Source organism: Scyliorhinus torazame, chromosome 29, assembly GCF_047496885.1.
Source record: "Scyliorhinus torazame isolate Kashiwa2021f chromosome 29, sScyTor2.1, whole genome shotgun sequence".
NCBI lineage: Eukaryota > Metazoa > Chordata > Chondrichthyes > Carcharhiniformes > Scyliorhinidae > Scyliorhinus > Scyliorhinus torazame.
The window spans coordinates 27,309,497-27,337,073 of record NC_092735.1 but is presented as its reverse complement, the minus strand read 5'-3'; the positions used below and the strand labels follow the sequence as shown (position 1 = coordinate 27,337,073).

General features: G+C 50.0%; 1 protein-coding gene across 2 annotated transcripts; it reads right to left on the bottom strand.

The window, feature by feature from the left end:
- Positions 1 to 2,718: 2,718 nt before the first annotated feature.
- On the bottom strand, positions 2,719 to 21,997 carry LOC140403972 (E3 SUMO-protein ligase ZBED1-like). 2 transcript variants are annotated; one of them, XM_072492273.1, is made up of 7 exons: positions 21,849 to 21,997; positions 19,967 to 20,216; positions 14,072 to 14,145; positions 11,126 to 11,388; positions 9,728 to 9,792; positions 8,043 to 8,200; positions 2,719 to 7,246 (listed from the first exon to the last, which is right to left on the bottom strand). In XM_072492273.1, exons 3-7 carry the CDS (start codon positions 14,118 to 14,120, stop codon positions 5,193 to 5,195), a joined length of 2,589 nt encoding a protein of 862 aa, XP_072348374.1. In that variant the 5' UTR covers positions 14,121 to 14,145; positions 19,967 to 20,216; positions 21,849 to 21,997; the 3' UTR covers positions 2,719 to 5,192. The 2 variants fall into 2 exon arrangements, with proteins under 2 accessions (XP_072348374.1, XP_072348375.1); XM_072492274.1 differs by lacking the exon at positions 21,849 to 21,997 and adding an exon at positions 21,204 to 21,840.
- Positions 21,998 to 27,577: the final 5,580 nt, after the last annotated feature.

Sequence of the window (27,577 nt, the reverse complement as noted above, 5' to 3'; positions counted from 1 at the left end):
CCGGCTTGGGTCACTGTCTGTGCGGAGTCTGCACATCCTCCCCGTGTGTGCGTGAGTTTCCTCCGGGTGCTCCTGTTTCCTCCCACAGTCCAAAGATGTGCAGGTTAGGTGGATTGGCCATGATAAATTGCCCTTAGTGTCCAAAATTGCCCTTAGTGTTGGGTGGGGTTACTGGGTTATGGGGATAGGGTGGAGGTGTTGACCTTGGGTAGGGTGCTCTTTCCAAGAGCCGGTGCAGACTCGATGGGCCAAATGGCCTCCTGCTGCACTGTAAATTCTATGATAATCTATGATTATTCCAGGGAACATTCTTGTGAACCTCCTCTGGACCCTTTCCAGGGGCCCAAAACTGCTCACAATATTCCAAATTGGGTCTGACCAGAGCCTTATACAGCCTCAGAAGTGCATCCCTGCTCTTATAGTCCAGCCCTTTCGACATGAATACTAACATTGCATTTGCCTTCCTAACTGCAGACTGAAGCTGCACATTAACCTTAAGAGAATCGTGAACAAGGACTCCCAAGTCCCTTTGTGCTTCTGATTTCCTAAGCATATCTTCCCATTTAGAAAAGTCTATGCCTCCATTTCTCCTTCCAAAGTGCGTAACCTCACACATTTCCTCATTGTATTCCATCTTATTCACCCTCCTCCGCCCATCCTCTTACCCCACTATTGGCAGTCATGCCCTCAGTGTGTAGGGTCCTACACACTGGAATTCACTCCCTAACCCTGTCGCCTTCTCACTTCCATCTCCTTAAAACCCATTTTGTGAACAAGACATTTGGTCCTCTTTCCTTTCCTCTTTTGGCTCAGTGTCCATTTTTCATTGCACTTTCTTTCTACATTGGAGGCGCTAAATAAATACAAGTTGTTGATTAGTCTCAACAAGCGCACCCAGGTCAGGTTATAGTGGGTGTTTGATATGAAAACGAAGCTGTTGCACACATGTCGCACAGGATTTCCCTACAGCAGAGGCTGCACATCAGAAATATGTAATTGACTTTTGAATTGCTTTGGGATGAACTGGGGGAGCAAAAAGCTCTATATAAATGCAAATCTTTCTTTCCTATTACAATTATCCACTGGGGGGACGGGGGGGGGGGGGGGGGGGGGGGGGACTGTCTTACTGTCTTCCAACTGCTGGTAAAACCATTTTAAGTATATAATTCACCAAAGCGCCCCGATGTAGGAGCAGCTCACACCGAGGCACACTGCACACGATTCGTACAGTCCCATCACAGAGCGAGCTTTATTTAGGACTAAATATAGAGCTATAGCCACAGGCCTGCAAGAAGATACTGACACTTGTGTTTCGAATGCTCGGTTTATTAACTGGTTAAAAACAAGCCACTTTATAAACAGGTGCCCTGTTGTACCCACCACCAGCCCGCCCCCCCCCCCCCCCCCAACCAGGCCAGAGGCTTCAGATCCATCAACCCATAGACTTCAAATGCAATTGGTTCAAAATCCATCACGGTCACAGTGCATAAATAGCCCTGACAGGCGCCGTCATCAGCAAGGCAGTTAACAAGGTACAGAAGGCAGGGGCAGGAGATTAGAGTTTCCCTCCAGTGCCGCTGTGCTAGGAGGGAGAGGATGCGACATGGGGAGGCAAGGGTGCAGAGGACGTCATCCAACCTTCCACCTCCTTATTCCTTGCTTGGGTGAGGGCAGGATCTCGATTGGGTGTGGGGGGGCTGACAAACAAATAGCCTTCCCACGTTTCACAGGTGAAGACCGTACACTTCAGCAAGGTGGCTTGGCTTGTATTTCCTTGGGGCCAGAAGGCTGAAGAGTTGACCGAATAGAGGTCCTCGAATTTATAAAAGGAATTCAATACAGGTGGATACGGAAAAAGCTAGTCATTCTATCGGGGGGAGACCGAAGGAAGTAGGAAACCCATCTTTACATATGAGAGCCAGGCCAGTTGGGCAAGAAATCGAGAAGCATTCTCACAAAATGAATGGGTAGGAATCTGGAACTTTCTCCCTGAGAACGTTGGGGTGGGGGTGGGGGGTCAACTGAAGTTTTGTCAAGACAGATTTATTTTGTGAGGTAAGGGTATCAAGAGATATGGAGCTAAGGGAGGTAAATGGGAGTTGAGGTACACCCACAATGTGGTAGAGCAGGAGGTTCAAGGGGCAGAATGGTCTCCTCCTGTCACTGCGTAATGGAGGATTGGCAGAGCCGGTGGGGCATTGCCCCTGCATCTTCAGGCGAGGAAGAAGGAATAAGCAGCTTTGTTAAGCTATGGCTGTGCTGGAGGGCGGCATGTGGCGCAGTGGTTAGCACTGGGACTGCGGCGCTGAGGACCCGGGTTCAAATCCCGGCCCTGGGTCACTGTCCGTGTGGAGTTTGCACATTTGCCCCATGTCTGCGGGGGTCTCACCCCCACAACCCAAAGATGTGCAGGGTAGGTGGATTGGCCACGCTAAATTGCCCCTTAATTGGAAAAAAAAAATAATCGGGTACTCTAAATTTTTTTAAAAAGCTATTGCTGTGCTTCTGCGAGGACTCTTGACTTGGATGTCAACTCCATTTTCCTGACTGGCCCCACTCGCCCTGGACTCCATTACCGAACAAAAGCCTAACTCGAATGCTCGATTCCATTGCTCGCCTAGCAAGCACATTCCAAACTTAACGAGCTGCTGAGATCTCAGCATCTAAGTCTTCAGTGGGAAATCCCTCATTTATGAACTCCCCCCACACCCCCCCCCCCCCCCCCCCTTAATTCCCGACTCCCCCTCGAGGGAAAACACCCTCTCAGCATCCAAATGTACTGTTCTCGCATTTAAAATAATTAATTGAGATAGCATCTGGCATTTTTCTGGAGAGTTCCGTTCCTCCATTAACTCGCAACAGTACAGGTGGCCATTCAGCCCATTGCATCTGCACCGACCCTCTGAAAGAGCACCCTACCTCGGCCCAGACCCCTATCCTATCCCCGTAACCCCACCCAACCTGCAAATCCCTGGACACTAAGGGGCGGTTTATCATGGCCAATCCACCTAACCTGCAGATCTTTGGACTGCGGGAGGAAACTGGTGCACCCAGAGGGAACACACGCAGACATAGGGAGAGCGTGCAAACTCCACACAGTCACCCAAGGCCAGAATCGAACCCGAGTCCCTGGCACTGTGAGGCAGCAGCACTAACCACTGTGCCACCACGTTGTGTGTAGAAGTGTTTCCGAATTTCCAAGTATGTGTCCTTGTACATGAATCACAAAGTATTAGGCAGTTACAGAAATTAAGGCGGTAAATGGACCGTTGGCCTTTATTGCAAAGCAGAGGGAATATAAAAGTAGGATAGTCTTGTACCGCACCTGGAGTACTGGGTACAGCTTTGATCTCCTTACTTAAGGAAGGATATACTTACATTGGAAGCAGGTCAGAGAAGGTTCGCCAGGTTGATTCCGGGGATGAAGGCGTTTGTCTTGGGTGCTTAGAGGAATGAAAGATGAATATAGAAATTCTGAGGGGGCTTGACGGGATAGATGCTGCAAGAGGGTGTTACCACCTCTGGTGAAATCTAAGAACACTGGGACACAAGTCAAAAATAAGGGGTCATCCTTTTAAGGCGGCAGTGAGGAGAACTTTTTTCTCACAGAAGGCAACTAGTCTTTGGTTTTAACTCTTCCCCAGCCAGAGGAGGGCGGCTCATTGAAGATATTCAAGGCTGGTTTTCGATTAACCAGGGAGTCGATGGTTAAGGAGGGGGGGGGGGGGGGCTGGCAGACAAGGCAGCCGTGGAAAATATCACTCACAATCTTTCGACTTCCTGCAAACCTAAACCAAATCACCCCATACCCATCTATCCTCCATGCAATACCGGCCTATTTCAAGTCAGGCCACTTCCTAACTTAATCCTTGGAGCACCAGTAACCTCCCGGTGAATCAACACCACACCGCTTCCCGGAACTATACACACAGTATTCGAGAACTGGTCTCACCAGGGCTTTGCATAACTGCAGAAAAACTTCTCCCCTCTTTATTTTTCGTCTCTCTGGGGCATGAAGGCTCTCAATGACTCAGCCATTTTGATTATTGCGGTGCATTTTCACTTCTGATTTCCCCAAGCTCTAAATCTTCATTCTGTATCGATCTTAAATTGTGCCGTTCCTGCACTGCCCCCCCCCCCCTTTTTGCTGGATCTTCTTATCGTCATATTTCTGAGTTCAATCTCCAGTAGATAAATACCATTTAATAAATAATATAAATAAACAAAATAGATTAGATGCTAAGTGAGCAAAAGTGCCGTTATCTTTGGAAGCAGCTGGGTGTGTAACTTGCAACTGCCCCTCCTAGATGCAATGGATCCAGGGAATGCAGCGAGACCTGCGTTACTGGAATGGACAACACGGGCGAGCTGCATTACTGCGTCAAACTAATGGGAGGCAGTCAGACTTGCCACAACTGGAAGGAAGCAGGCAGTGGGAGAAGGCAGACCCAGCCCAGCTGAAATAATCCAAGAACCACAATTCACACAGAACTTGAATGTTACAAAACAGAGACATGTTACCTAAGTTTTTTGTCTCCTGATTTCGCTACTGGGCAGCACTTGCTGAACAATCTGGAGTGCGCTAATAGCTGCAATAACAACCAATGGGAGATCATCGGAACATGACTCATTGACACTTGCTAGAAACGACATACATTCATACATAGGACCTGTTCTTGCGGACCCGTCCTTGCAAACAAAAGGATCATGTTCAAGCCTTGCACTTTTTTTGAATTACCCGGGTTCCTTATCATTCTCTCCATAGCAACACCCTCAGCCAATGAAAGGGGACTCACCAACCAATCAGCATCATTTCCCCCAGCAGTATAAATCGTTATGCCCATTTGAAATTTGATATTCTTGCATTTGTCCTGATGAGTGGCAGATGAAAACCTTCAGCAACACGTCTCGCTTTTCAGACAAGTTCAGTGCTATCAATGCTAAGCTCGCTCCCTCTTTAACAGCTGGGACTGCCCAGTGTGGGTGTCACATTCTCAATAGTCGATAAATGATAGGTTTGGGTGGGTGCCTGCTTCCTGCATCAAATGAAATGTACTTTGGAGCAGATCAGCAAACGCAGGTAGATTTCTCCGCCCTACCCTTCATAAACAGAAGAGAACGCAGGTTCAGCAATATATTAGATTTCTCTTCTATATGTTATATATACACACACATACATACATACATACATATCAAGCAGTTTTATGATTTCCGTGCATAAACACGAGCATGTCCACGTGTTCAGGAGCAAGAGCAGAGCGCTTGCTGTAAATCCCATCCCCGGCCTCCGTGAATATCCAGTTGGCTGGCACCACAGTCGCTGGCACGGCGAGCAGCTTCCTGGCTGCATTGGCGAGGAGTGGGTACTGGGTGTGGTGCGTCTTCCACCACTGGAGGGGGTCCTGACAGAGGGAGGAGGCCTCGCTGGTCTGGAAGTTGCTGATCTCCTGCTCGGCCTGCTGGTTGACCGAGTTGGCCGACACGCTCCTGACATTGCACAGGTCCCCCAGGAGGAACTCGATGCCAGAGTCGTGCTTGGGCTTCTTGGCAATGTCGGGGCCGGGGCTGGGCGGCTCCGGCCCGAACCGGCCACCCTCCGGCGGGTGCAGCTGCGCCAGTTCGGCCGCCTCGCGCTTGAGGGCATGTAGAGTCTCCACCCGCTCCGCCTGGCTGAGGAAGTCCAGGCCTCGGAAACGGGGATCCAGCGCACAGGCCAAGTTGAGGATCTGGTTGACTTCCCGGTCGGAATACCACCGATTGAGGTCCGCGCAGATGGTGTGCTTGATATCGTGGGCCATCTCGGAGTCACTCTCGTTAGCTGCCAAATGCTTGTACACCAGACTGGTGATCACCGGTTTCACCAGCGATAAGCTGGAGAAACACTCCTTGGTGAAGGTGGAGGTGGCAATGGCCAGCGGCTTCAAGATGTCCACAATTTCACGGACCACTTGCCAATCGTCTGGCCTCAGTGCCAACCCTTTCTCCTGGAGGCCCTCACCGAGGCTGTCGAGGAAATGCCGGTGCTCCTGCAAGCTCTGCAATGCATTATGGGTGCTGTACCATTTCATGCTGCCAGCGAGGAAGATCTTGGATTGGACCTTCAAGAATGGCTCACTGGAGCCCAGCTTGTCAGTTAACGCCGGCAAGGAGGAAACGTACTCCATCAGCCTCTTGCACCGAGTCAGCACCCTGAGAACTGAGGGCTGCTGCAAGGCCGCGTCAACGCAGTTTTGCAGCACATGGCCAATGCAGGGCAGGGTCTTCCACCCCGCCTTGGAAGCGGCCAGCCTGACATCGACGTTGCTAACCATGACGGAGTGCGATGTCCTCTCCCTGATCCCCCATTCGTTGGCGATTTCCAAGAGGGCCACTTTGATGTTCTCGGCTGTGGTTTCCTCGGTGACAGGGCGGGTGGAGAGTACCCGGTGTTTGAAGTCGAAGGCGCCGTCAATGTGGTGGACAATAACTGTAACATAGGACCGAGCACATTCATGCTTCCAAAGGTCAATGCTGACTGCACAGTGTTGCAGCGACTTCATGGAGTCCAGCACCCTCAGCTTCGCCTGGGCGTGCATGTCCTGTAGGACAGCCTGCGCAAAGAAGTTTACGGTGGGGATCTTGTAGGTGGGCTCCAACACACTCATCATCTGGATAAAACCCTCTCCCTCTATGGTCTTCAGGGGCAGAAGATCAGACACAATGAACTCCAAGATCGCCCTGGTCGTTCTCCCGACAGGAGGCGTTACCCCCGTCACAGTTCTGGATGAAAAGTCTTGGGGATACGTATCTACTCCCTTTGGCGGTACGGAGGTGCCGCCAACCAGCTCGTTGTACTCGTGTCTGTGCTTGTAAATCAGGTGCTGCCTCAGATTGGTGGTGTTGCCGCTGTATGATAACCGGACGCCGCACAGCTTGCAAATGATTTTTGTCTTGTCCAGGATGCGCCCCATGGCGTCGCCCTGGAAACCAAAGAAGGTCCAATAGCGGCTCTGCGCCCGGCCAAGACTCACCAGGTTCTGGGTCCCTTCCAGCAGGGTGCCTGGGGCATCCCTGTTCATGTGGCAGATGCCCCCACTCTGCAGGTTGGCCTTGTGGGCATGGATGATGGAGGCCACCAGGTCGCCGCGGTTGTACTGGTCACGGGGGCTAATGTGGTTTGAGATCCCATCAGGAACTTTGCTTTGGAGGTCTTGAAATAGCTTCATCAGCAGCTCCTTCTCACCAAACTCGTACTTGAAATGTTCACCTAAGAAGAGAACAACATTAGCTTTCCCACATGCCTTGTGGCGCTGCCTACTGCAATTTACAGAAGGCACTGTTTCAGATCAGGAACGTGTGGATGTGTTACAAAGACTAGTAGAAGCAGTGCAAACACTTAATGGATTTATATAGGGGTCAATTCTGAGACTGCAGATATTGTGCCTCCAGTAGTTCACAGGTCGGCGCAACATCGAGGGCCGAAGGGCCTGTACTGCGCTGTAATGTTCTATGTTCTAGTAGTTCACATTTCCATCTCACTGGGGTAGAGTTCCAAAGATTAACAACCCTCTACGTCTACAGCCTTTTAACTTGAGACTATAACGCTTATTTCTCCAACCTGAATGCGGGAACGGTTATGAAGACAGATGCCTTATCGACCTGGTTATTCCCAATTTATAGAAAGACTTTGCGGAATTTCTCTTTGAAGAATCGAGAGACCGACCACAGCCTCCCAACCCTAACCCTTACTCAGGGGGGGGTTAAGAATTTTCCAACTGAAGTAACTCTCATCAGAGGCTTGGGTTTCCGGAAACCCCAAATGGCATATAGGGTTAGTACCCCTTATCAAGGGGGCCAAGAGATTCATGTTTTCGGAAACCTTACTAGCCTACTTTCAATAATCAAAAAAAAGGCTCTTGTCTCCGAGTTTCCTCTTCTGTAATTAGCTCGGTCTTTGGCATACTCCACCACTTCATCTAAAAGTCATTGTCTACAAACACAATCACCTTGCTGCTTTGCAGCTTGGAGGTTTCCCCAGCACGGATACCTTGTTCGGTCCCTACCCAATTTCAGCCCAAGAGTCCTGGCGTACTCTTCTCCGATCCACACCAGCAGCTCCGCTCCCGCCGCGATCGTCTGACAGGCCCGGTAGTAGATTTTACTGCGATATTGAAAGACAGTCAGATTATGTTCCTCTTCACTTGAAGCACATGCCACGTACCTGTGGGGAAAAGGCAGGGTATTTGTTGGGAGGGCTGTTTCACGAGATCCTTCAGCCAGTTCAAACACCAACTTAAAAACTAAAGATACACATCCATTTACCCATGCAGGAAAAAAGGAATTGGCTGCCTATTATGCGCCCACCCCAGGGTCCCTTCCATTCATTCAAAATCAGCTCTGCAGAACTGGTGGTAAATATGAAACAACCCTCAAGGATTCAGGACCAATGGCAATCTTCAGATGAAGCAGGGCAGGAAGACAAGAATAAATGGATCAGGACGTGCGGGCGAAACCCAGCCTCAATTTTAAAGCCTTTATTGGGGAAGGGGAAAGATGGTGGCTTCCTGGTAATGTCACTGGACAAGTATCCCAGAGGCTCAGGTTTGACTCTCTAGGGGCAAGGTTCAGATCTCACCACAACAGCTGCAATTAATAAAATCTGGAACTGAAAGCTAGACTCAGTAATGGTGACCTTGAAACTATCAGCGACTGCCGTCAAAACCCGCCTTTGTCACTAGGCCCTTGAGGGAAGGAAATCTGCCGTCCTTATCCGGTCTGGCCTACATGTGGCTCCAGACCCAGAGCGATGTGGCTGACTCTTAACTGCCCCTCTGAAATGGCTTAGCAAGCCACTCAATTCAAGGGTAATTAGGGATTATACACACATATATATTTAGTTGATAAGCAAAATTTCTTAAGTCAAGATGTAGAGCTGTCGGAGTGCGGGAGTTTCTCTGTGGCACACAAGATGCAAAAAAAAAAACCAGCACCACCACTGATGGGAGGGCACAATTACAGAGTGACACGATTACATAGGAATATTTAGTAATGTGGACATTGGAATTTGTAATGGTCAAGGTGACACAAAAGTAGTAATAGGGAGAAAGGAGATATAGGCAGGCATACTTGTATGTACAAGGAGTGTAAATTGTGCATCTGCGAAGAGTCCTCGGACATCTTGTGCATTCAACACGCTGCATAAGTGCGCATACAAGCCTAGACACTGCACTGCCAACGCGGAGGCGGAAAGCAAAACATTCTGTGACGATGAAATATCAGGTCAGACATCTTTAACTCCAGAATAATCTGCCTGTCAAAAAATATTATTGGTTTAAATTATCAGGAATATAATTCAGTGAAGCAGAGCGCAGTGACATATCACTGTAGTCAGGCTCCATCCATGAATAAATTGTTTTGTCATAAAACTTTATTCACATATCCTGAGCATTCAACGAACAATTTACTGTAATGGGCTGCAGATTCTGCTGCAGGGCTAATGCCATCTCCAGGTGCATCGGTATCCCGAGATGATTTCACAAGTCCCTTTTTGTTCTCCACTCTCCTCTTCTACCTCCCTTTCTCATTCCTGTCTTCTCTCTCTTTGACCGTTATTTTTCTTTCTCCCCCTCTCTGTATCCCGGGCCAGAGAGGCTAGAATTGGAGGTCAGGGTCTCAGGGTTAAGGTGCTGGCTATTTAGATCAGAGGGTTGGTCATTTGACAGTAATCCCGTCTCCTCCTCCACGATACCTCATCCAGTTGGCCTTCGACTCATCGGACGCGTCCACATAATAATAGGATCCGTTTTCTCGCAGCTGTAACAGAAGAAAATGTCGACTGAAAACGTTTCTCATCGGCTTTCTGAAAAGGAAGGAATCGGGACGTTGGGAGGAAGGACGGGTAGGTTTTGGAGAGGACGCAGAGGAGGATTTATCAAGACAATGCCAGGGAGGGTGGATGTCAGTGGCGTGGAGAGATTAATCTCATTCTATCATGGGATATGGGCATCGCTGGGCAAGGATGGCATTTGTTGCCCATCGCTGATGGCCTCTGAACTAAGAGCCTTGTTAGCCCATTTCAGACGGCAGGGTGGCACAGTGGTTAGCACTGCCACCTCACAGCGCTAGGGGCCCAGGTTCAATTCCGGCCTTGGGTGACTGCATGGAGTTTGCACGTTCTCCCCGTGTCTGCGTGGGTTTCGTCCGGGTGCTCCGGTTTCCTCCCAAGTCCAAAGATGTGCCGGTTAGGTGGATTGGCCATGCTAAATTCCCTCTTATGGTCCAAAGATATGCATGTTAGTTTGGGTTGTGGGGTTACAGGGATAGGGTGGGGGAGTGGGCCTAGGTAGGGTGCTTTTTCAGAGGGTCAGTGCAGACTCGATGGGCCGAATGGTCTCGTGCACAGTAGGAACTCCATGGTTCTATAGAAGGCAGTTCTGAGACAAATACACTGCTGTGGGTCTGGAGTCACATGTCGGTCAGACGAGGCGAGGGCGGCAGATTTCCTTCCCTAAAGGGCATTAGTGTGCCAGGTGGGTTTATCACAACAATCGATGATCGTTTCATGGTTGACAATTCTAGATTTTATCAATTGAGTTTGAATACAGCTGGTAACCATGGTGGGATTTGAACCCATGTCTCCAGAGCATTTGAATAAAAACAAAATACCATGGATGCTGGAAACAGAAAATGCTGGATAAACCCAGCAGGACTTGGCAGCATCTGTGGAGAGGGAAATAAGTGTTAACATTTTGAGTCCTTATGACTCGGACTCCACAGCCTCCTTGGAATGTTTTACCCCAGGAATCTATGGAGGCCACATCCTTGACCATTTTCAAGGCTGAGATCGGTAAGTTTTTAAGGGAATTAAGGGTTATGAAGAGAAGGCAGGAAAGTGGACTTAGTGAGTGTTCAATTGGCCACGATCTTATTAAATGGCGGAGCAGGCTCAAAGGGCTGAATGGCCTCCTCCTGTTCCTATTTCCCATGGTCTTATGAATTGTTCCACAGAACTGAAGCGGGGTCAAGCAAACTCAAAACGTTAACTCGGCTATTCTCTGTTTCGCCCTCCGCAGATGCTGCCTGACCTGCTGAATTTATCACAAATTTTCTGTTCTTAGGATAAATGAACTGATGGTATTATCCGTACCGCCCAGGAGAACACAGTACAATCGTTCTTGTCCGTCAGGATATCGCCGTCGAATGGGCCAAAGATGCAGCCCCGTGGGATTGTGGGCAGCGTGCACCAGATGCCTAGCCCGCCGTGCAGCCGCTCTTTGATGGCGAGGCCTTCCGGCAGGGTTAGCAGGGCCCTGGATGGCATGCGCTCCGGTACCAGCCTGTCGGACACAAACGTCGGCGTGCCGTGGTGCGGGCAGGAATCTCGGAAGTAGAGCCGGCAATCCTCGCAAACTAAAAGGGGAGCAAAGAGCGGGCGTTAGTTGCAAAGTACGGGCCTTTAATCTCAGTCAATGCCCTGGAACTCCCTCCCAAAACAGCACTCTTCTTTTATTCATTCATGGAATATGGGTGTCGCTGGCTAGGCCAGCATTTACTGCCCATCCCGAATTGCCATCGAGAAGGTGGTCATGAGTTGCCTTCTTGATCCCCTGCAGTACCGAAGATGTAGGTGCGCCCACCGTGCTGTTAGGGAGGAAGCCCCAGAATTTTGACCCAGCGACGGTAAAGGAATGGCTGATGTATTCCCAAGTCATGCGGCTTTCCTGCGAAGAGGCCTCGGACATCTTGTGCATTCAACACGCTGCATAAAGATGATGGGGAACCTCCAGGTGGTGGGGTTCCCAGGTATCTGCTGCTCTTCTAGGCAGTAGAGGTTGTGAGTTGCATGCCATGGGAGTGCAGCAATTTAAGTATGCAGCTGGTCGCCTTTTCAGATAATAACCCAATTCCCTCGAATGAACCTGCCTCCCCCACACTCTCATGCAGCGCTGATCCCAACCACTCCCTGTGGGAAATGGTTTCTCCTCCTGTCTTCATTGCTTTTTTTGCCAATTAACTCTTCCCTTCAATTTTCCCAGTAACAGGAACAGTTATTTTTCCCTATCGAACTTGCTTAGACACCTCATGATTTTGAACGCCTCGATCAAATCTCCCCTCAACCTTCTGGTGTCCAAGCAAACCAGTCCCAATCTATCGATGAAGCTCCCTACCCCGGGAACATTCTCGTGCATCTTTTCCGCACTCCCGCTAATGCCGTCACATCCTTCCCAAAGTGTGGTGTCCAGAACTGGACGTGCTACTACAGTTGTGACCGAGCGTGTGTTCCATACACAAACATCCAACGATGAGGTAAATGACCAGATGATGCATTTTCATATTAATTCAGGGGTAAATATTGGCCAGAGGTTTTTGGAGGGATGGGGGCTTTTCTTTGAAATAGTGGCCATGGGAGGTCAGAGGGGACATCTGTGTAACATTTCAGCTGATAGATGGTACCTCCAACAGGGATGCAGTGGAGTGCTCACTTAGACATGGCGCTAAAGCCTCTTAAGTGGGACCTGAACACATGACCGTCTGACTGAAAGGCAAAAGTGCTACCCACTGAGCTAATGCAGACACGGCTGTGTCTTTTCAGCCAAAATGGCATTGCTTCCAGACTGGACATCAAGGGTCCAAAGACGAGGACCTTTCCCACACAGTATTCAGAAAAGGGGACTGCAGGCATGGGGTCTGAGAATCAACAACAACCCACATTTATGCACATCTTTAAACGTAATAAAACGTCCCAAGGCACTTCACGGCAGTGTTATCTGGTGCCAAGCCGATGGGGAAGCATTAGAAAAGGTGATCCAAAGCTTGGGACAAGGGGTTAAGTTTTAAGTGAAGCTGTGAAGGTGATGGAGAGGTTTAGGAAAGGTTCAGAGGTTAGGGCCAGGCAGCTGAAGGCACGGCCACCAATGGTGGGACAGAAGAGGTGGGGGGGTGGACAAGAGGCCAGGGTCAGAGCAATGAAGCTGCGAGATCAACACAGGCCAGGGATGGAACCTACTCATCACAGACTTGCTTTTGTTAATAAAGCTTTGAAACATTATTGCCCAGTTTGTTAACTTACACCACTGGCCCAGGGATGGGCAATAAATGCGGGCTCAGCCAGCGACACCCACATCCCAGATTTGCTTTTTGTTTAAAAACCTGCCGGAATTCCTAATCATCTCATTTACTCTTCCCAACATTGGTGGTGTTTATGGGACTGCACTATTCGCCCAGTGCAGGTTTGAGACGTCTCAGTCACCAGCAAGAAAATGGACAAAGGAAAGTAGCAAATTATCAGCTGGGAAAAATAAGGCCTAGATCCGTCTCGATCACCTCTGCCATCCTGGTAGTCACATGTAACCACACAACATGCACCCAGATCTCACCAATTGTTTTGCTCATACCTCCTGCCCCGATTGAAGGCAAGAGCGATGTAGGTTACCAGTTTATAGTCTTTCCTCGGCTTTGAGGCCGAGGTAAATCAAACAGGAGCCTGGGGTAGCTCGCGAAAGATTTGGGCTAAACAGCTGGCTTGTGATGCAGAACCAGGCCAGCAGCGCGGGTTCAATTCCCGTACAGGCCTCCTCAAACAGGCGCCGGAATGTGGCGACTAGGGACTTTTCACAGTAACTTCATTGCAGTGTTAATGTAAGCCTACTTGTGACAATAAGCGATTATTATATCTGTTCTGTGGAAGTTCTGGTGGAAAATTGGGAACAATCACGGAGGCCCCACTCCAGCTTAAAAAAAAGATATCAGCACTGCTGACTACGGCGCCGAAGACCCGGGTCCCATCCCTACCCCGGGTCACTGTCCATGTGGAGTTTTCACATTCTCCCAGTGTCTGCGTGGGTCTCACCCCACAACCCAAAGATGAGCAGGGTAGGTGGATTGGCCACACTAAATTGCCCTTAATTGGAATTTTTTAAAAATTAAATAAATATATATATTAATCGTCTTTGCTTTGCAGAATGAACAAGGCAGGTTCCACGGTCAGTTCTGCGCTGTTCCTGATACCTGACAGGGCTCACTCTGCAGGGGTGGGGGGGGGGGGGAACAACTTGGCCAATGGAGAATGAAGCAGGTCTTTGCAGTGACTTACACAGTAGTTCATCCTCGAGCTGGGCACACGCCTCTTCAGCGGCCTGCATCTCCCTCCGACGCTCAATCCACCAGCTGAAACACAAGGAATCGAACGTGAAAGAACTCCCCGCGGTACCAGCCAGTGACTCAAACATCACCCGGCACAAGGACTGAGCGGTGGGTTAGTGCAAGAGGAGCACGTGGGTCCAGGGTGTGAGCACAAGGTTAACTTGTCAGCACATTGAAGGGTGAGGTTAGTTTGAACGCATTCAGGATGGGTGGGATAATGCGAGGATAACGCTGTTCTACATTAGTTTGGTTGTTTATTGAATTTACAGACCTCTCGGTAAATTACATATTAGGATTTGCAGGGTATTCGAAGATGATCTGCTTCTCCTCTGCAGCGGAATCCATTCAGTCCCATTCCCCCACTCCATCCCTGTATTTCCACAACCTGCTCACCCCGATTCTTTTGAAATTATTCATTGCTGCGGGTCTGGTGTCACATGTAGGCCAGGCCAGGGTAAGGACGGCACGTCCAGGGCAGCACGGCGGCGCAGTGGGTTAGCCCTGCGGCTTCAGGGCGCTGAGGTCCCAGGTTCGATCCCGGCTCTGGGTCACTGTCTGTGTGGAGTTTGCACATTCTCCCCGTGTTTGCGTGGATTTCGCCCCCACAACCCAAAGGTGGATTGGCCATGCTAAATTGCCCCTTAATCGGAAAAATGAATTGTGTACTCTAAATTTTTTTTTTTTTTTTTTTAAAAGGATGGCACATCCCTCAAGCGACATTAGTGAACCAGAGGGTTTTTATGACAATCGATAATAGTTTCATGGTCACCATTACTAAAACTAGCTTTGTACTCCAGGTTTTATTCATTGAATTTAAATTCCACTAGCTGTCTCATGGTAGGATTTGAACCCGTGTCCGCAGAGTATTAGGCTACTGACTTGCTGATGGGAAATTACTCCTTTATGAAATCCTGCCTAATTATTAGAATAATCGTCAGTGTTAATGGGGAAGCTATCCAAATCAGCGGGCAAGTGGCTTTGGGCTGCGGACTGAGCATCAAGTGACGACAATCACAACCAAAAGATCCTTGTTCTGTTACCATGAACATACCCATCGCCCTCCCCCCCCCCCCCCCCCACCACCTCCGAACCCATCGCCCTCCCCCCCCCACCCTCCGAACCGTTTCATTCGTGCCTCGGTCTCCCACACCGTGCGCATTTTAAAAGCCTGGGCTATATCCCATATTTTGACCCCTGACCTCTTACCCAGCTGAGCATCAGGATGGTCAACTGTGGCACTGGAATGGCTACCTCAGCTGTACGAGCTCGAACCTGGAATCACGCCTGGGACATCCCGAAAAGAAGCGACATTCCCTTCCCAGTCTCATGACCTCCCGCAGCAATTTGCAGCCAGTGAGGCACTTCTGAATCAAAGTCCCTTGTAATGGAGGAAATGAGGCTGCCAATGTGTGCACAGTAAGATCCCAAGCAAGAGTAACGGTCTGTTTTGATGATGTTGTTTTGTGCGATAAATGTTAGCCAGGATATCAGCGTGAACCTTTATCTTCGGAATAGTCAAACGGGGTCTTTTTATGTGCACCCGAGAAGGCAGACTGGATGGTCTCATTCAAAAGACTGCAGCTCAGTCAGATCAGCACTCCCCAAGCACTACACTGACCTCCGAAGCCTACATTGTGCGCTCAGGCCTCCGGAGTGAAGCTTGAAGCCACAACCTTCTGCCACAGCGTCAAGCAACAGAGTCAAGCTGACAGAGAAGCTAAAACAACAGGTCATCGACCTGAAACATGAAGGCCGGAATTCTCCGGCCGTTCGCTGCAGGCGGGATTCTCCGGCCCCGCTGGCAGTGACCCGGGGTTTCCCGGCAGCGTGGGGTGGCTTCAAAGGAATTCCCATTGGCAGCAGCGGGAGTGGGGAACCCCGCCGCCTGTGAACGGAGAACCTCGTGGCCGGGGCAACTGGAGAATCCAGCCCTGACTCTCCGTCTCTCTCAAAAGATGCTTCCTAACCTGTAGAGTATTACCAGCACTTACTGTTTTATTTCTTGAATTGTGTGCTGCAGAGCAAGTGGGATTTGGTGGCATTGTGGTAATGTCACTGAAGTAGCAATCCAAGTGCTCTGAGAACATGGGTTCAAATCCCATCACGGCAGCTAGTGGAATTCAAATTCAATTAATAAATTTGTAATTTGAAGCTAGTTGCATGACACGATCATCGATTGTCGTAAATCTGGTTCAGTTAATGCCTCCTTCAAGGGAAGGAAATCTGCCGTCCTTACCCTGGCCGGGCTTACATGTGACTCCAGACCCACAGCAATGTGGTTGACTCCTAACTGTCCTCTGAAATGGCCGGGCAAGGCACTCAACTCAAGGGCAATTGGAGATGGGCAACAAATGCTGTTCTTACCCAGCCAAAGACATACAAATGCCATGAAAAGAGTAAAGAAAAAGCTTGGACTGAAAGCGAGGTGATTTAACGGAGGAGTTTAAGGCAGCAATTCCTGAACATCGTCCTGGTGTGACACCCACCGCCCCCCCCCCCCCCCCCCCCACCCCCACCCCCACCCCACCCACCTCCCCACCTCTCCAAACGTTACCAGTTCCCCTATGAAGGATTATCTCTGCCAACGTGACTGAGCACTGCACAATAGAAAATCTTCTCTTTAGTAATAGAATTTGGTCAAGTCAGCACTTCCAATTCATTCTGCCCTTCAATTAGATCATGGTTGATCGGAATCTCATCCCAATTATCCACCTTTGTTCCACATCCCTCAATAGTCAACAACAAACAAAACAAATCTGGTGATCCTCATCTTCATAATGTCAATTGGCCCCCAGCATTCACAACTTTTTGGGGGAGCCAGATCCCGATTTCATTCCTAAATGGCCTTTCATCCAAACTCCTGCCGCCCATGTCTTAACTCTCACCATGCACTGTGCGCCCATGACCCCTGCGCTCGCTAACTTAGACTGGCTCCCACTCAAGCATGGTCTAGGTTTTGAAATACTCACCCCCTTGTTTTCAAATCCCTCCATCTCCTCAGCCCTCCAGCCCTACAACCCTCCGGTGGTCTGGGCCCCTCCTTCCGATCCTGGTTCTTGCGCTGCCCCAGTTTTAATCACTCAGCCACCGGTGTGTCGGCCTTCAGTTGCCTCGGCCCCCCGAGCTCTGGGATTCTTTCCCTACAACCGCTCCACCTCTCTCCTTTCAGATGCTCCTTATAACCCGTCGAGGTTTTCATCAGCTGTCCCAATTCTCTTTTCATGGTTTAGTGTCAAATTTAGGGTGGCACGGTGTTAGCAGTGTCGCTTCACAGCTCCCGGGTCCCAGGTTCGATTCCCGGGTGGGTCACTGTCTGTGCGGAGTATGCACGTTCTCCCTATGTCTGCGTGGGTTTCCTCCGGGTGCTCCAGTTTCCTCCCACAGTCCAAAGATGTGCAGGTTAGGTCGATTGGCAATGCTAAATTGCCCTTTGTGTCCAAAAGGGTTGGATGGGGTTACTGCGTTATGGAGATTGGGTGGTGGAGTGGGCTTAAGTGGGGTGCTCTTTCCAAGAGCCGGCGCAGACCCGATGGGCCAAATGGCCTCCTTCTGCATTGTTACTTCTAAATTCTAATGATTCTATGAAAATTGTTTTATAATGGTCCGGTGAAGCACCTCACGGTGTTTCATTACGATAAATAGGCGCTATGAATGTAAAGCTCTCGATTACCAGCCCAGGGTGAATACCACTACACCACCGCCTCTCCCTGGTGACATATTCAATGTATTTTATTAAATTCTTTCAAAAATGGCAGTATTGTTGACAAGGCAACATTGGGTTGGATTTGTTTATTGTCACGTGTACAGAGGTACAGTGAAAAGTATTTTTCTGCGAGCAGCTCAAACAGATCATTTAGTACATGAAAAGAAAAGAAAAGAAAAAGAAAATACATAATAGGGCAACGCAAGGTCCACAATGTAAATACATAGACATCGGGTGAAGCATACAGGAGTGTAGTATTAGTCAGGTCAGTCCATAAGAGGGTCGTTTAGGAGTCTGGTGACAGCGGGGAAGAAGCTGTTTTTTAATCTGTTCGTGAGTGTTCTCAGACTTTTGTTATCTCCGGCCCGAAGGAAGAAGTTGGAAGAGTGAGTAAGCCGGGTGGGAGGGGTCTTTGATTATGCTGCCCGCTTTCCCCAGGCAGCGGGAGGTGTAGATGGAGTCAATGGGATGGGAGGCAGGTTCGCGGGATGAACTGGGCTGTGTTAATGTCTCTCTGAAGTTTCTTGCGGTCCTGGGCCGAGCAGTTGCCATACCAGGCTGTGATGCAGCCAGATAGGATGCTTTCTGTGGTGCATCTGTAAATGTTGGTAAGAATGGACATGCCGAATTTCCTTAGTTTCCTGAGGAAGTACAGGCACTGTTGTGCATCGTCCATTTCTCACTGTCCTGACAAGATGACCGTGGGTTTTCTTAAACTGCTGCGGGCAATGTGGTGATGGTGCTCTCGCAATGGTATCAGGCAGCGAGTTACTAGGTATTGACCCAGCGGCAATGGAAGAACATGACAAAATGAAGGGCTGGAAGACACCAGCTTCGCCTGTGAAACCTGCACCTGCACAAGGGTGATGTCGATCCGCGTTGGGACAGCGTGTGATTTGGAGATGATGATGATGATGATGCTCTCTTTGCTACTCTCATCCTTCTTCGATGCAAGAGATCCCTGGGAGGTGCTGTTGGAATAACCTTGGTCAGGCCTTGCTGTACATTCTGCAGGTGCACCGATGGATGTCGGGAGCAGAGTCGGGGCGGCCTGCTCTGACCCTGCTTTAGAGTGGCCACAGCACCATGACCTCCACCACGGGCAGGGTAAGGGTAACATGCAAGTTGCAGGCCCAGACCTATTGACAGCGATGGTGGAGACTCCAATTTTCTTTCCATTGCCTGGATGACCAGGAATGTCTCTTTTTTCCTGCTAAGATATATATTGGAAGGATTTAGAAGTTGACACTCAACCCGTTTGGCCGCGTTATGAACGCACCATCCTTGGCCATCAAGTCCTGTGGTGGGACTTGAACCTTGAGCTCCTGGTTCTGAGGCAGGGACGCTAACCCACTGCGCCACAAGGCTGGAACAGGGGTTTTCCCACTGATGAAGTGAATGTGCCCCCAAATCGCCTTCACTGCCGGACCACAATCCCTGCTACTTACTCCTTCCACTAGATGGCCATGTTCCACTGTACAATGCTCCCCTCTGGAACCAGGGATTGTTTATTTTTGTAAATTCTCCCTTACATAAGGATCTTCCCTACCTACTGCCTCACACTGGGGCGGCACAGTGGCAGTGGTTAGCACTGCTGCCCCACAGCGCCAGGGACCCTGGTTCGATTCCGACCTTGGGTGACTGTCTATCTCTGTGGGTTTCCTCCGGGCGCTCCGGGTTCCCCCTAACCTGCACATCTTTGAGTTGCGGGGGTGAAACCCACGCAGACACGGGGAGTATGTGCAAACTCCACACGGGCATGTGGCGACATGGGGATTTTCACAGTAATTTCATTGCAGTGTTAATTTAAGCCTACTTGTGACATTAATAAAGATTATTATTAATAAAGGCAAGAATGAGGGTTTCGGCAGAAGCTGAGCTGAGACAGAGAAGAAGCCTTACAATGGAAATAAGCGATCTTGGTGTTGGTGCAAAAATGAGGTTTCTAGCTCATCTCTTGAGCCAAACAGGGCATCAAGGACACAAACTGACTGGTTTAGTAACCTTCACTGGCCAGGAAAATGGTGGAATCGGTAACTAGACAATGGAGTTTGGAATGGGGACCAAAAACCATGTCCTCAGCCTCCCAATCTCAGGTGTCACACGTAAGAGGTCTGGTGATGCAGTGGGTTGCGTTCCTACCTTTAGGTTAGGAATCCTCCAGGATCAGGTCCCACCCTGGAACTTGATGGCCACAGAACGGGTGTTCAGAATGTAGCCAAACAGGTCGCCCATCACTTCTGGAAATCCCTCCAATACGTCTGATGGCAGGCGGCAAGAGAAGGAGAGTTTCCTGGTCAGCCAGACTGCAGGAGGCAACAGCAAACCACTGCAGTACTTTGCCAAGCATCATCATGAACCAATCCAATGGAATCCCATGGTCGCAGGGTACCTGAAGGAGAGAGGAGGATGTTACACTTGAACCTGAATGGATCAAATTCAATTATTGCACATGAATGCTGACAGGAAATGGAACAGACGAGGAATTTCCAAGCAGAAAATGGCTACCGACAGGGAGGAGCAGGGGAATCAATCAAATATATCCAAATACTTCTCGAAAGGCATCCTTGTTCTTCAGCTTTCTGACTAAATATTAGTTAAAACATGTAACTGCCCAATATAATATTTTTTTCAAATGATCAGATTTCTATTGGGAAATGCAAGACTTATCCCAAAGCCTCACCCTCATCAAGGGCTAGGGACTTCTGCCTTCGGCTCCAAGATTGTCGGTCATGCTCCAGATGTATTAGATACAGCTGTGACCCCCCCCCCCCCCCCACCCCCACCCCCCACACTACAGTGGTACCTGGGCCATCGGTTTCCTCATCCGTACAGCCCGAATGCTTTCATACCTGCTGGAAAGTCAACCCGAGAGAGATGACTAGCAAAAGCGGGGACCGTCTTCGTGCCGCGAGACAAGGCCTTTTGACCTATCGAGACCTTTCTGCTATTCAATGAGCTCATGGTTGACCTGCAACCTTACCGCCACCCCCCCCCCCCGCATATCTCTGGGCTAAGAAAGGTCCATCAATCTCCAGATTTAAAATCAGCGGTAGACCGAGCGTCAATCGCCGTTGGCGGAACAGAATTCCAAACCTCCGCCACCCTTCCTGCATCGAAGTGTCTCCTGATTTTCACTCCTGGTAAAGGTCGGGCTCGATTTTTCTCCCCCTCTTCTTTCGGGCAACTTATCCGGTGCCTGATCGCCGTTCTTAGTCGTTGGGCGGCTTCCCCGCGAATCCATCCGCTTCCCAGTGGATCACTCTTCGGACGCGATACGCGAATGGGGAAGGGGGGGGGGGGGGGGGGAGCATGTCAGTAATGGCGGGAAGCATGTCAGTAATGGCGGGAACAAAAGTTTTGCAGGTTCAAGTCTCACCTCAACCCTTCGGGTCACCGCTTCCAATCGCCAACCGCGCAGCGACCGACCGACCTGACCCCTGGCAATCCGGCATTGCCAGCCTCGGCAGCCCCGGGGGAGAGACAAAAGTTTGATCGTTAAATAATTCCCAATTTAAGGCAAATTTGAATATCTGATCGTCGGTTATTGTTCTTTTGAACATCCCCAACGTCTGGACGACCACTGTAACCGAGTGGGGGGGGAGGGGGGGGGTCACGTGCCGTCCGTTTTCCACTCCTTTCCCGGGCCCTCCCCTCCCCTCCCCCACAACAATCGATTATATCGATTAATCGCCAACCGAGGTTTCCCCTCACACTTACAAAAAAAGCGCCGATTTTTTTATTTTAATGCCGATCCGATGTCGAGTTTTACCTCCTGCAACCATTTCTGAACCATCCCCGCGATATCGACATCGGTAATCGAAATAAATCGATTCGCCCGTCCGCTCGCGGCGGTCATTTCGCTCAGAAATCGCGGCCCTCGATCGGGCGGGGGCACCGGTTCCGTCTCGATTAGTCCCGCGGTTCCGATTAATCGGCCCGTCTCGCCTCCCCGCCCGCGATAATCGGTAATAATCGGTAACGGCGCCGACTCTAATCGGTTGGGTATCGGCGGCGATTTTACCTGGAGGAGCTGACGGGAGGGTTAGGCTTCCTCTCCCCGCCCCCGGACCTGGCGGTTTAAAGGCTCCGGAGTTTAATTAATGTTTATTGGGTTTTTTTAACCTAAAATCGGGATCATCCTCCCCCCCCCTCAAAAAAAAACTCGGGGTCGATACCGGCCCCTCCCCCCCCGGCCTTCGCCGCTCCGATTGGCCACCGCCGCTTGATGGACGAGCCTCCCGTCCAATCGGGCGGCCGAGGGGGGGGGCGGGTCCCGGGGCCGCCCGCCCCGCCCCACGCGGTGGGCGGGGCCACGCAGAAAGTCCCCGGATGAATCGATTGGAGGACCGGAAGTCACAGTGGGGGAGGGGACACCTTGGAGCAGCCAAGACCTTCTCCCCCCCCACCCCCCCCACCCCAGTTTAATTCCCCTGCAATCAAGGGGGCAAAGAAATGGACTCCCTACCCTCCGCTCCATCCAACGCCCTACAGAAAGGGGCTGGTGGATACTGAGACTCCCCCCATACTGCACAGCAGGATCCCACTTTCAGGGTGCCAGTCTTGCCGCCCCCCCCCCCACACACCGTGGTACGATCGTCTTGACTGTTGACACGTTCCGCCACTTTGCATTCACACAGCGCCGGCCGTCACTCTGCTATTGACACTGGTTTAGGGCTGGTTTAGCTCAGTGGGCTGTATAACTGGTTTGTGATGCAGAATAAGGCCAGCAGCGCGGGTTTAATTCCCATACCAGCCTCCCTGAACAGGTGCCAGAATGTGGCGACTAGGGGCTTTTCACAGTAACTTCATACTTGTGACAATAAAAGATTATTATTACCTATTCCACACTGACGCCTGGTTTCCCCTCACTGTTACCGCTGCCGCCCTTTTTCCTCACCCCGTGACCGCCTTTATAATTTAATCTCCCCGCTCTCAAATCCATCCCAGAGCTTCCTTTTTTTGCTCCGCCTGACACATACCTCCACCCCACCCCACCCCCCGCCTTGTCCTAGGCTGCTGCCCCTCCTCCGTCCCTAAGGAGAGTTGTGTCGGACTTGAAACGTCCGCTCTGCTCCTCTCTGCGTCAGATGCTGCCAGAACCGCTGAGTTTATCCAGCGCTTTCTGTCCTTGGTTTCGCCCTCTCCCTCTCTCCGTCGGGGTTTCCAACCTTCAAGCACTCGCCTGGAGTCTCCAGGGCTGAAGATCAATCTCTGTGGCGCTGTGCAAGCCTGGAGATAAATCACCAGAGTATTAAAAAGATTTTCTCCAGGGTGTCACGGTGTCGCAGTGGTTAGCACTGCTGCCTCACGGCACTGAGGACCCGGACTCGATCCCGGCCCTGGGTCACTATCCGTGTGGAGTCTGCGTGGGTCTCACCCCCACAACCCAAAAAGATATGCAGGATAGGTGAATTGGCCACGCTAAATTGCCCCTTAATTGGGAAAACAATAATTGGGTACTATAAATTTTTTCAAATTTGCTCAGTCAGTTGCCACTCCTTACACATCTCTCACATCTCTTAAGTAGCGTTTTCCTTGCTCATCTTTATTCCATTGTCCTCATCCGTGTTTGAAACCCACCTTTCTCAGAATATCAAAAACGCTTATGTTCTCTCTGCTGCCCATACCTTTGGGTAAAAGCCTTGCCATAAGACCATAAGACATAGGAGTGGAAGTAAGGCCATTCGGCCCATCGAGTCCACTCCACCATTCAATCATGGCTGATTTCAACTCCATTTACCCGCTCTCTCTCCATAGCCCTTAATTCCTCGAGAAATCAAGAATTTATCAACTTCTGTCTTAAAGACACTCAACGTCACAGCCTCCACCGCCCTCTGTGGCAATGAATTCCACAGACCCACCACTCTCTGGCTGAAGAAATTTCTCCTCATCTCTGTTCTAAAGTGACTCCCTTTTATTCTAAGGCTGTGCCCCCGGGTCCTAGTCTCCCCTGCTAATGGAAACAACTTCCCTACATCCACCCTATCTAAGCCATTCATTATCTTGTAAGTTTCTATTAGATCTCCCCTCAACCTCCTAAACTCCAATGAATATAATCCCAGGATCCTCAGACGTTCATCGTATGTTAGGCCTACCGTTCCTGGGATCAACCGTGTGAATCTCCGCTGGACCCGCTCCAGTGCCAGTATGTCCTTCCTGAGGTGTGGGGCCCAAAATTGCTCACAGTATTCTAAATGGGGCCTAACTAATGCTTTATAAAGCTTCAGAAGTACATCCCTGCTTTTATATTCCAAGCCTTTTGAGATGAATGACAACATTGCATTTGCTTTCTTAATTACGGACTCAACCTGCAAGTTTACCTTTAGAGAATCCTGGACTAGGACTCCCAAGTCCCTTTGCACTTCAGCATTATGAATTTTGTCACCGTTTAGAAAATAGTCCACACCTCTATTCTTTTATCCAAAGTGCAAGACCTCGCACTTACCCACGTTGAATTTCATCAGCCATTTCTTGGACCACTCTCCTAAACTGTCTAAATCTTTCTGAAGCCTCCCCACCTCCTCCATACTACCTGCCCCTCCACCTATCTTTGTATCATCGGCAAACTTAGCCAGAATGCCCTCAGTCCCGTCATCTAGATCGTTAATATATAAAGAGAACAGCTGTGGCCCCAACCCTGAACCCTGCGGGACACCACTCGTCACCGGTTGCCATTCCGAAAAAGAACCTTTTATCCCAACTCTCTGCCTTCTGCCTGACAGCCAATCGTCAATCCATGTTAGTACCTTGCCTCGAATACAATGGGCCCTTATTTTACTCAGCAGTCTCCCGTGAGGCACCTTACCAAAGGCCTTTTGGAAGTCAAGATAGATAACATCCATTGGCTCTCCTTGGTCTAACCTATTTGTTATCTCTTCAAAGAACTCTAACAGGTTTGTCAGGCACGACCTCCCCTTACTAAATCCATGCTGACTTGTCCTAATCCGACCCTGCACTTCCAAGAATTTAGAAATCTCATCCTTAACAATGGATTCTAGAATCTTGCCAACAACCGAGGTTAGGCTAATTGGCCTATAATTTTCCATCTTTTTCCTTGTTCCCTTCTTGAACAGGGGGGTTACAACAGCGATTTTCCAATCCTCTGGTACTTTCCCTGACTCCAGTGACTTTTGAAACATCATCACCAACGCCTCCACTATTTCTTCAGCTATCTCCTTTAGAACTCTAGGATGTAGCCCATCCGGGCCCGGAGATTTATCAATTTTTAGACCTCTTAGTTTCTCTAGCACTTTCTCCTTTGTGATGGCTACCATATTCAACTCTGTCCCCTGACTCTCCGGAATTGCCGTATTTATTTATGACCGTTTCCAAGTTGTAAACCCCCTTTTCACTTCCCTTTGAAATATAACAGCTGAACACAACAAACCTTCTTTATCTCCAAATGCAAATTTCTGCCCATGGTGTACCTACTTGCAGAAAATTCAATTTGCCCTCATTTACTTTTGGTGCCTGTCATTCACCCCTTTGATGTCATAAATCTTGCAACCCAACTGTTTTTCACAGTAACTTCATTGCAGTATTAATGTAAGCCTACTTGTGATACGAATAAAGATTATTATTCAGACTAATTAAATGCACACACACACACGCGGCCAGAAGCCTGCTTCACAAAATAACACAATAAACCCCCAAAATACTGAAAAATAACATCTTGCGTCACCTTCTCTTTTTATCATCGGACAACCCATTCATCCCAGGGACCAGTGTAGTCAGCTGTCATTGTATTGCTCCAATATAAGAATATCCTTGCTTAAATATCGAAACACCAAAAATGCACACAGTACTCCAGATGTGGTCCCACCCAACCTTCTTTAGTCTTGTATGCTATAACTATACCACTGTCACCCCATACAGCAAACAATACTCTGTTTATGTGATGTTCATATGGTCGTAGAATCCCTACAGGAGGTCATTCGGCCCCTCACGTCAGCACTCACTGATTGTATTGGCCAGGACCTCGGGAATAACTCCACTGTTCTGCTTTGAAACCCCATGCCATTGGATCTTTTGCATCCAGCGGAGCGGGCAGATGGGACAACGGCTTATCCAAAAGACAACATCTCCAACAGGGCAGCACTCTCTCAGTGTCAACCTCGTGCTCAAGGCCTAAGGTATGACTTGAACCCAGAACTTTGTGAATCTGAGGTGAGAGGGCTGCCAACTGAGCCACAGCGGGCACACAGGATAAGCACAGGCTCTTGTTGTTATGTGCCGTCATTCATTACTGCGGCATCTGTGTGTTGTCCAGCCAATCTTGCTTCACACGCCCACCAGGGCACCCCCCCGCCCCCCCCCCCCCACCACCACCCCCACCCCCCACCCCCGAAAACGGCAAAGGAAACTAAAGACAATCGGCGGAATTCTCCGTTCCTGAGACTAAGTGTTGACACTGGGGCAGGATTCGCAGACTTCCACGACAGCAAAACTGGAGCCGATTCAGCGACCATTTAGAGGCTAGCACCGGTGCCACATGGAACACAATCGATTCCAATGAGAAACCGGTGGGGGATTCGCCGGGTCCGTGATTGACACTCGGGAGCTGACAAGCTGCAGCCGCACATACACACTTCACTCCCCACACACACTTATCCCAAGATTGCGCTGGAGCGCGCACCTCCCGCTGAGGCCAGAGGGCAACTAGGGGTGGTGCCCTGGGGGGGGGGACTTGTCACAAGTAGGCTTCAAATGAAGTTACAGTGAAAAGCCCCTAGTCGCCACATTCCAGTGTCTGTTCAGGGAGGTTGGCACGGGAATTGAACCATGCTGCTGGCCTGCCTTGGTCTGCTTTCAAAACCAGCGATTTAGTACGACCTGTGGCCCTAAGTTCAGAGTGGGCAGTCAGAGGCGTGCGCAGCGCATGGCTGCCTTGCCAATGGTGGTCCATGCCCATCCACCCTGACCCCATAGCCCACTTACTGGCCAGCCGCCCCCACCCCGCTATTTCCCCCGGCCTGGCAGAACCCACCCCCCCAGCCAGTGGCACAACTGTCAGCAAACTATGGCGATGTTGGATCTTTCCGTACCCACTCTCTCCCCCAGCAACCGCGGCGCCTATTTCACGATTTTTAAAAGCGCAAGTGAACCTCGCCATCGGGAATTCGCCCCAGTGGAGGCGGAGCTTCGTGAAGGCCCCGGAGAATACCGGGTCAGGCCAGCTAATGATATGCAAATGGCCTTTACTGTACGTGCGGGGTGGAGCGTATTGACGCCGCTGTCGAAGCACCGGAAAACCGCCACGATTTTTTTGTGAGCACGGACCTAAGGGACGGGGATAAATTAACCAAGCGTCAGTCGAGGCTGGCGGAATAAAGAGCTCCCCCTACCCCATCCTCACAGTGGGCGCGGAACACAACTCGCCAGAAGTCATTGTCACTGTGATGTTTTATTCCTTCAAAGGAGCCGGCCGAGGCGACCCAAGTGACAGAAAGGTGTTGTCTGGTGGGAATAATGTTCACGTGGCGGACAAGAGACTGGGGGGGAAAAACAGTGAAGTTAAGAAAGCAAGAAAGTGCAAAGCAAACAAAGTCCTTCAGGTATGCCCCAACCCATGTGGAGTTTCCCTCCATACTGTCTGTTGACCCCCCGACTTTAGGAAATGCTCTCTTTCTTCTCCAACCTCTCCTCAGAATCAGTGTTGTTAAACATCCCTGTAACCCCACCCCCTCCAGTTCCACCTTCACCAAGGATTAGGGGAGAGAGAGAAAAACCTGTTCTTTGACTTCATTCTTT

Excerpts from the sequence above, each read along its gene's own strand:
- LOC140403972 (XM_072492273.1), bottom strand. The coding sequence starts at position 14,120 with ATGCAGGCCGCTGAAGAGGCGTGTGCCCAGCTCGAGGATGAACTACTG. Across the intron at positions 9,793-11,125 it reads GTACTGTGTTCTCCTGGGCG|CTGCGAGAAAACGGATCCTA; the intron begins GTACGGATAATA and ends CTTCTGTTACAG. Across the intron at positions 7,247-8,042 it reads GACTCTTGGGCTGAAATTGG|GTGAACATTTCAAGTACGAG; the intron begins GTAGGGACCGAA and ends TTCTCTTCTTAG.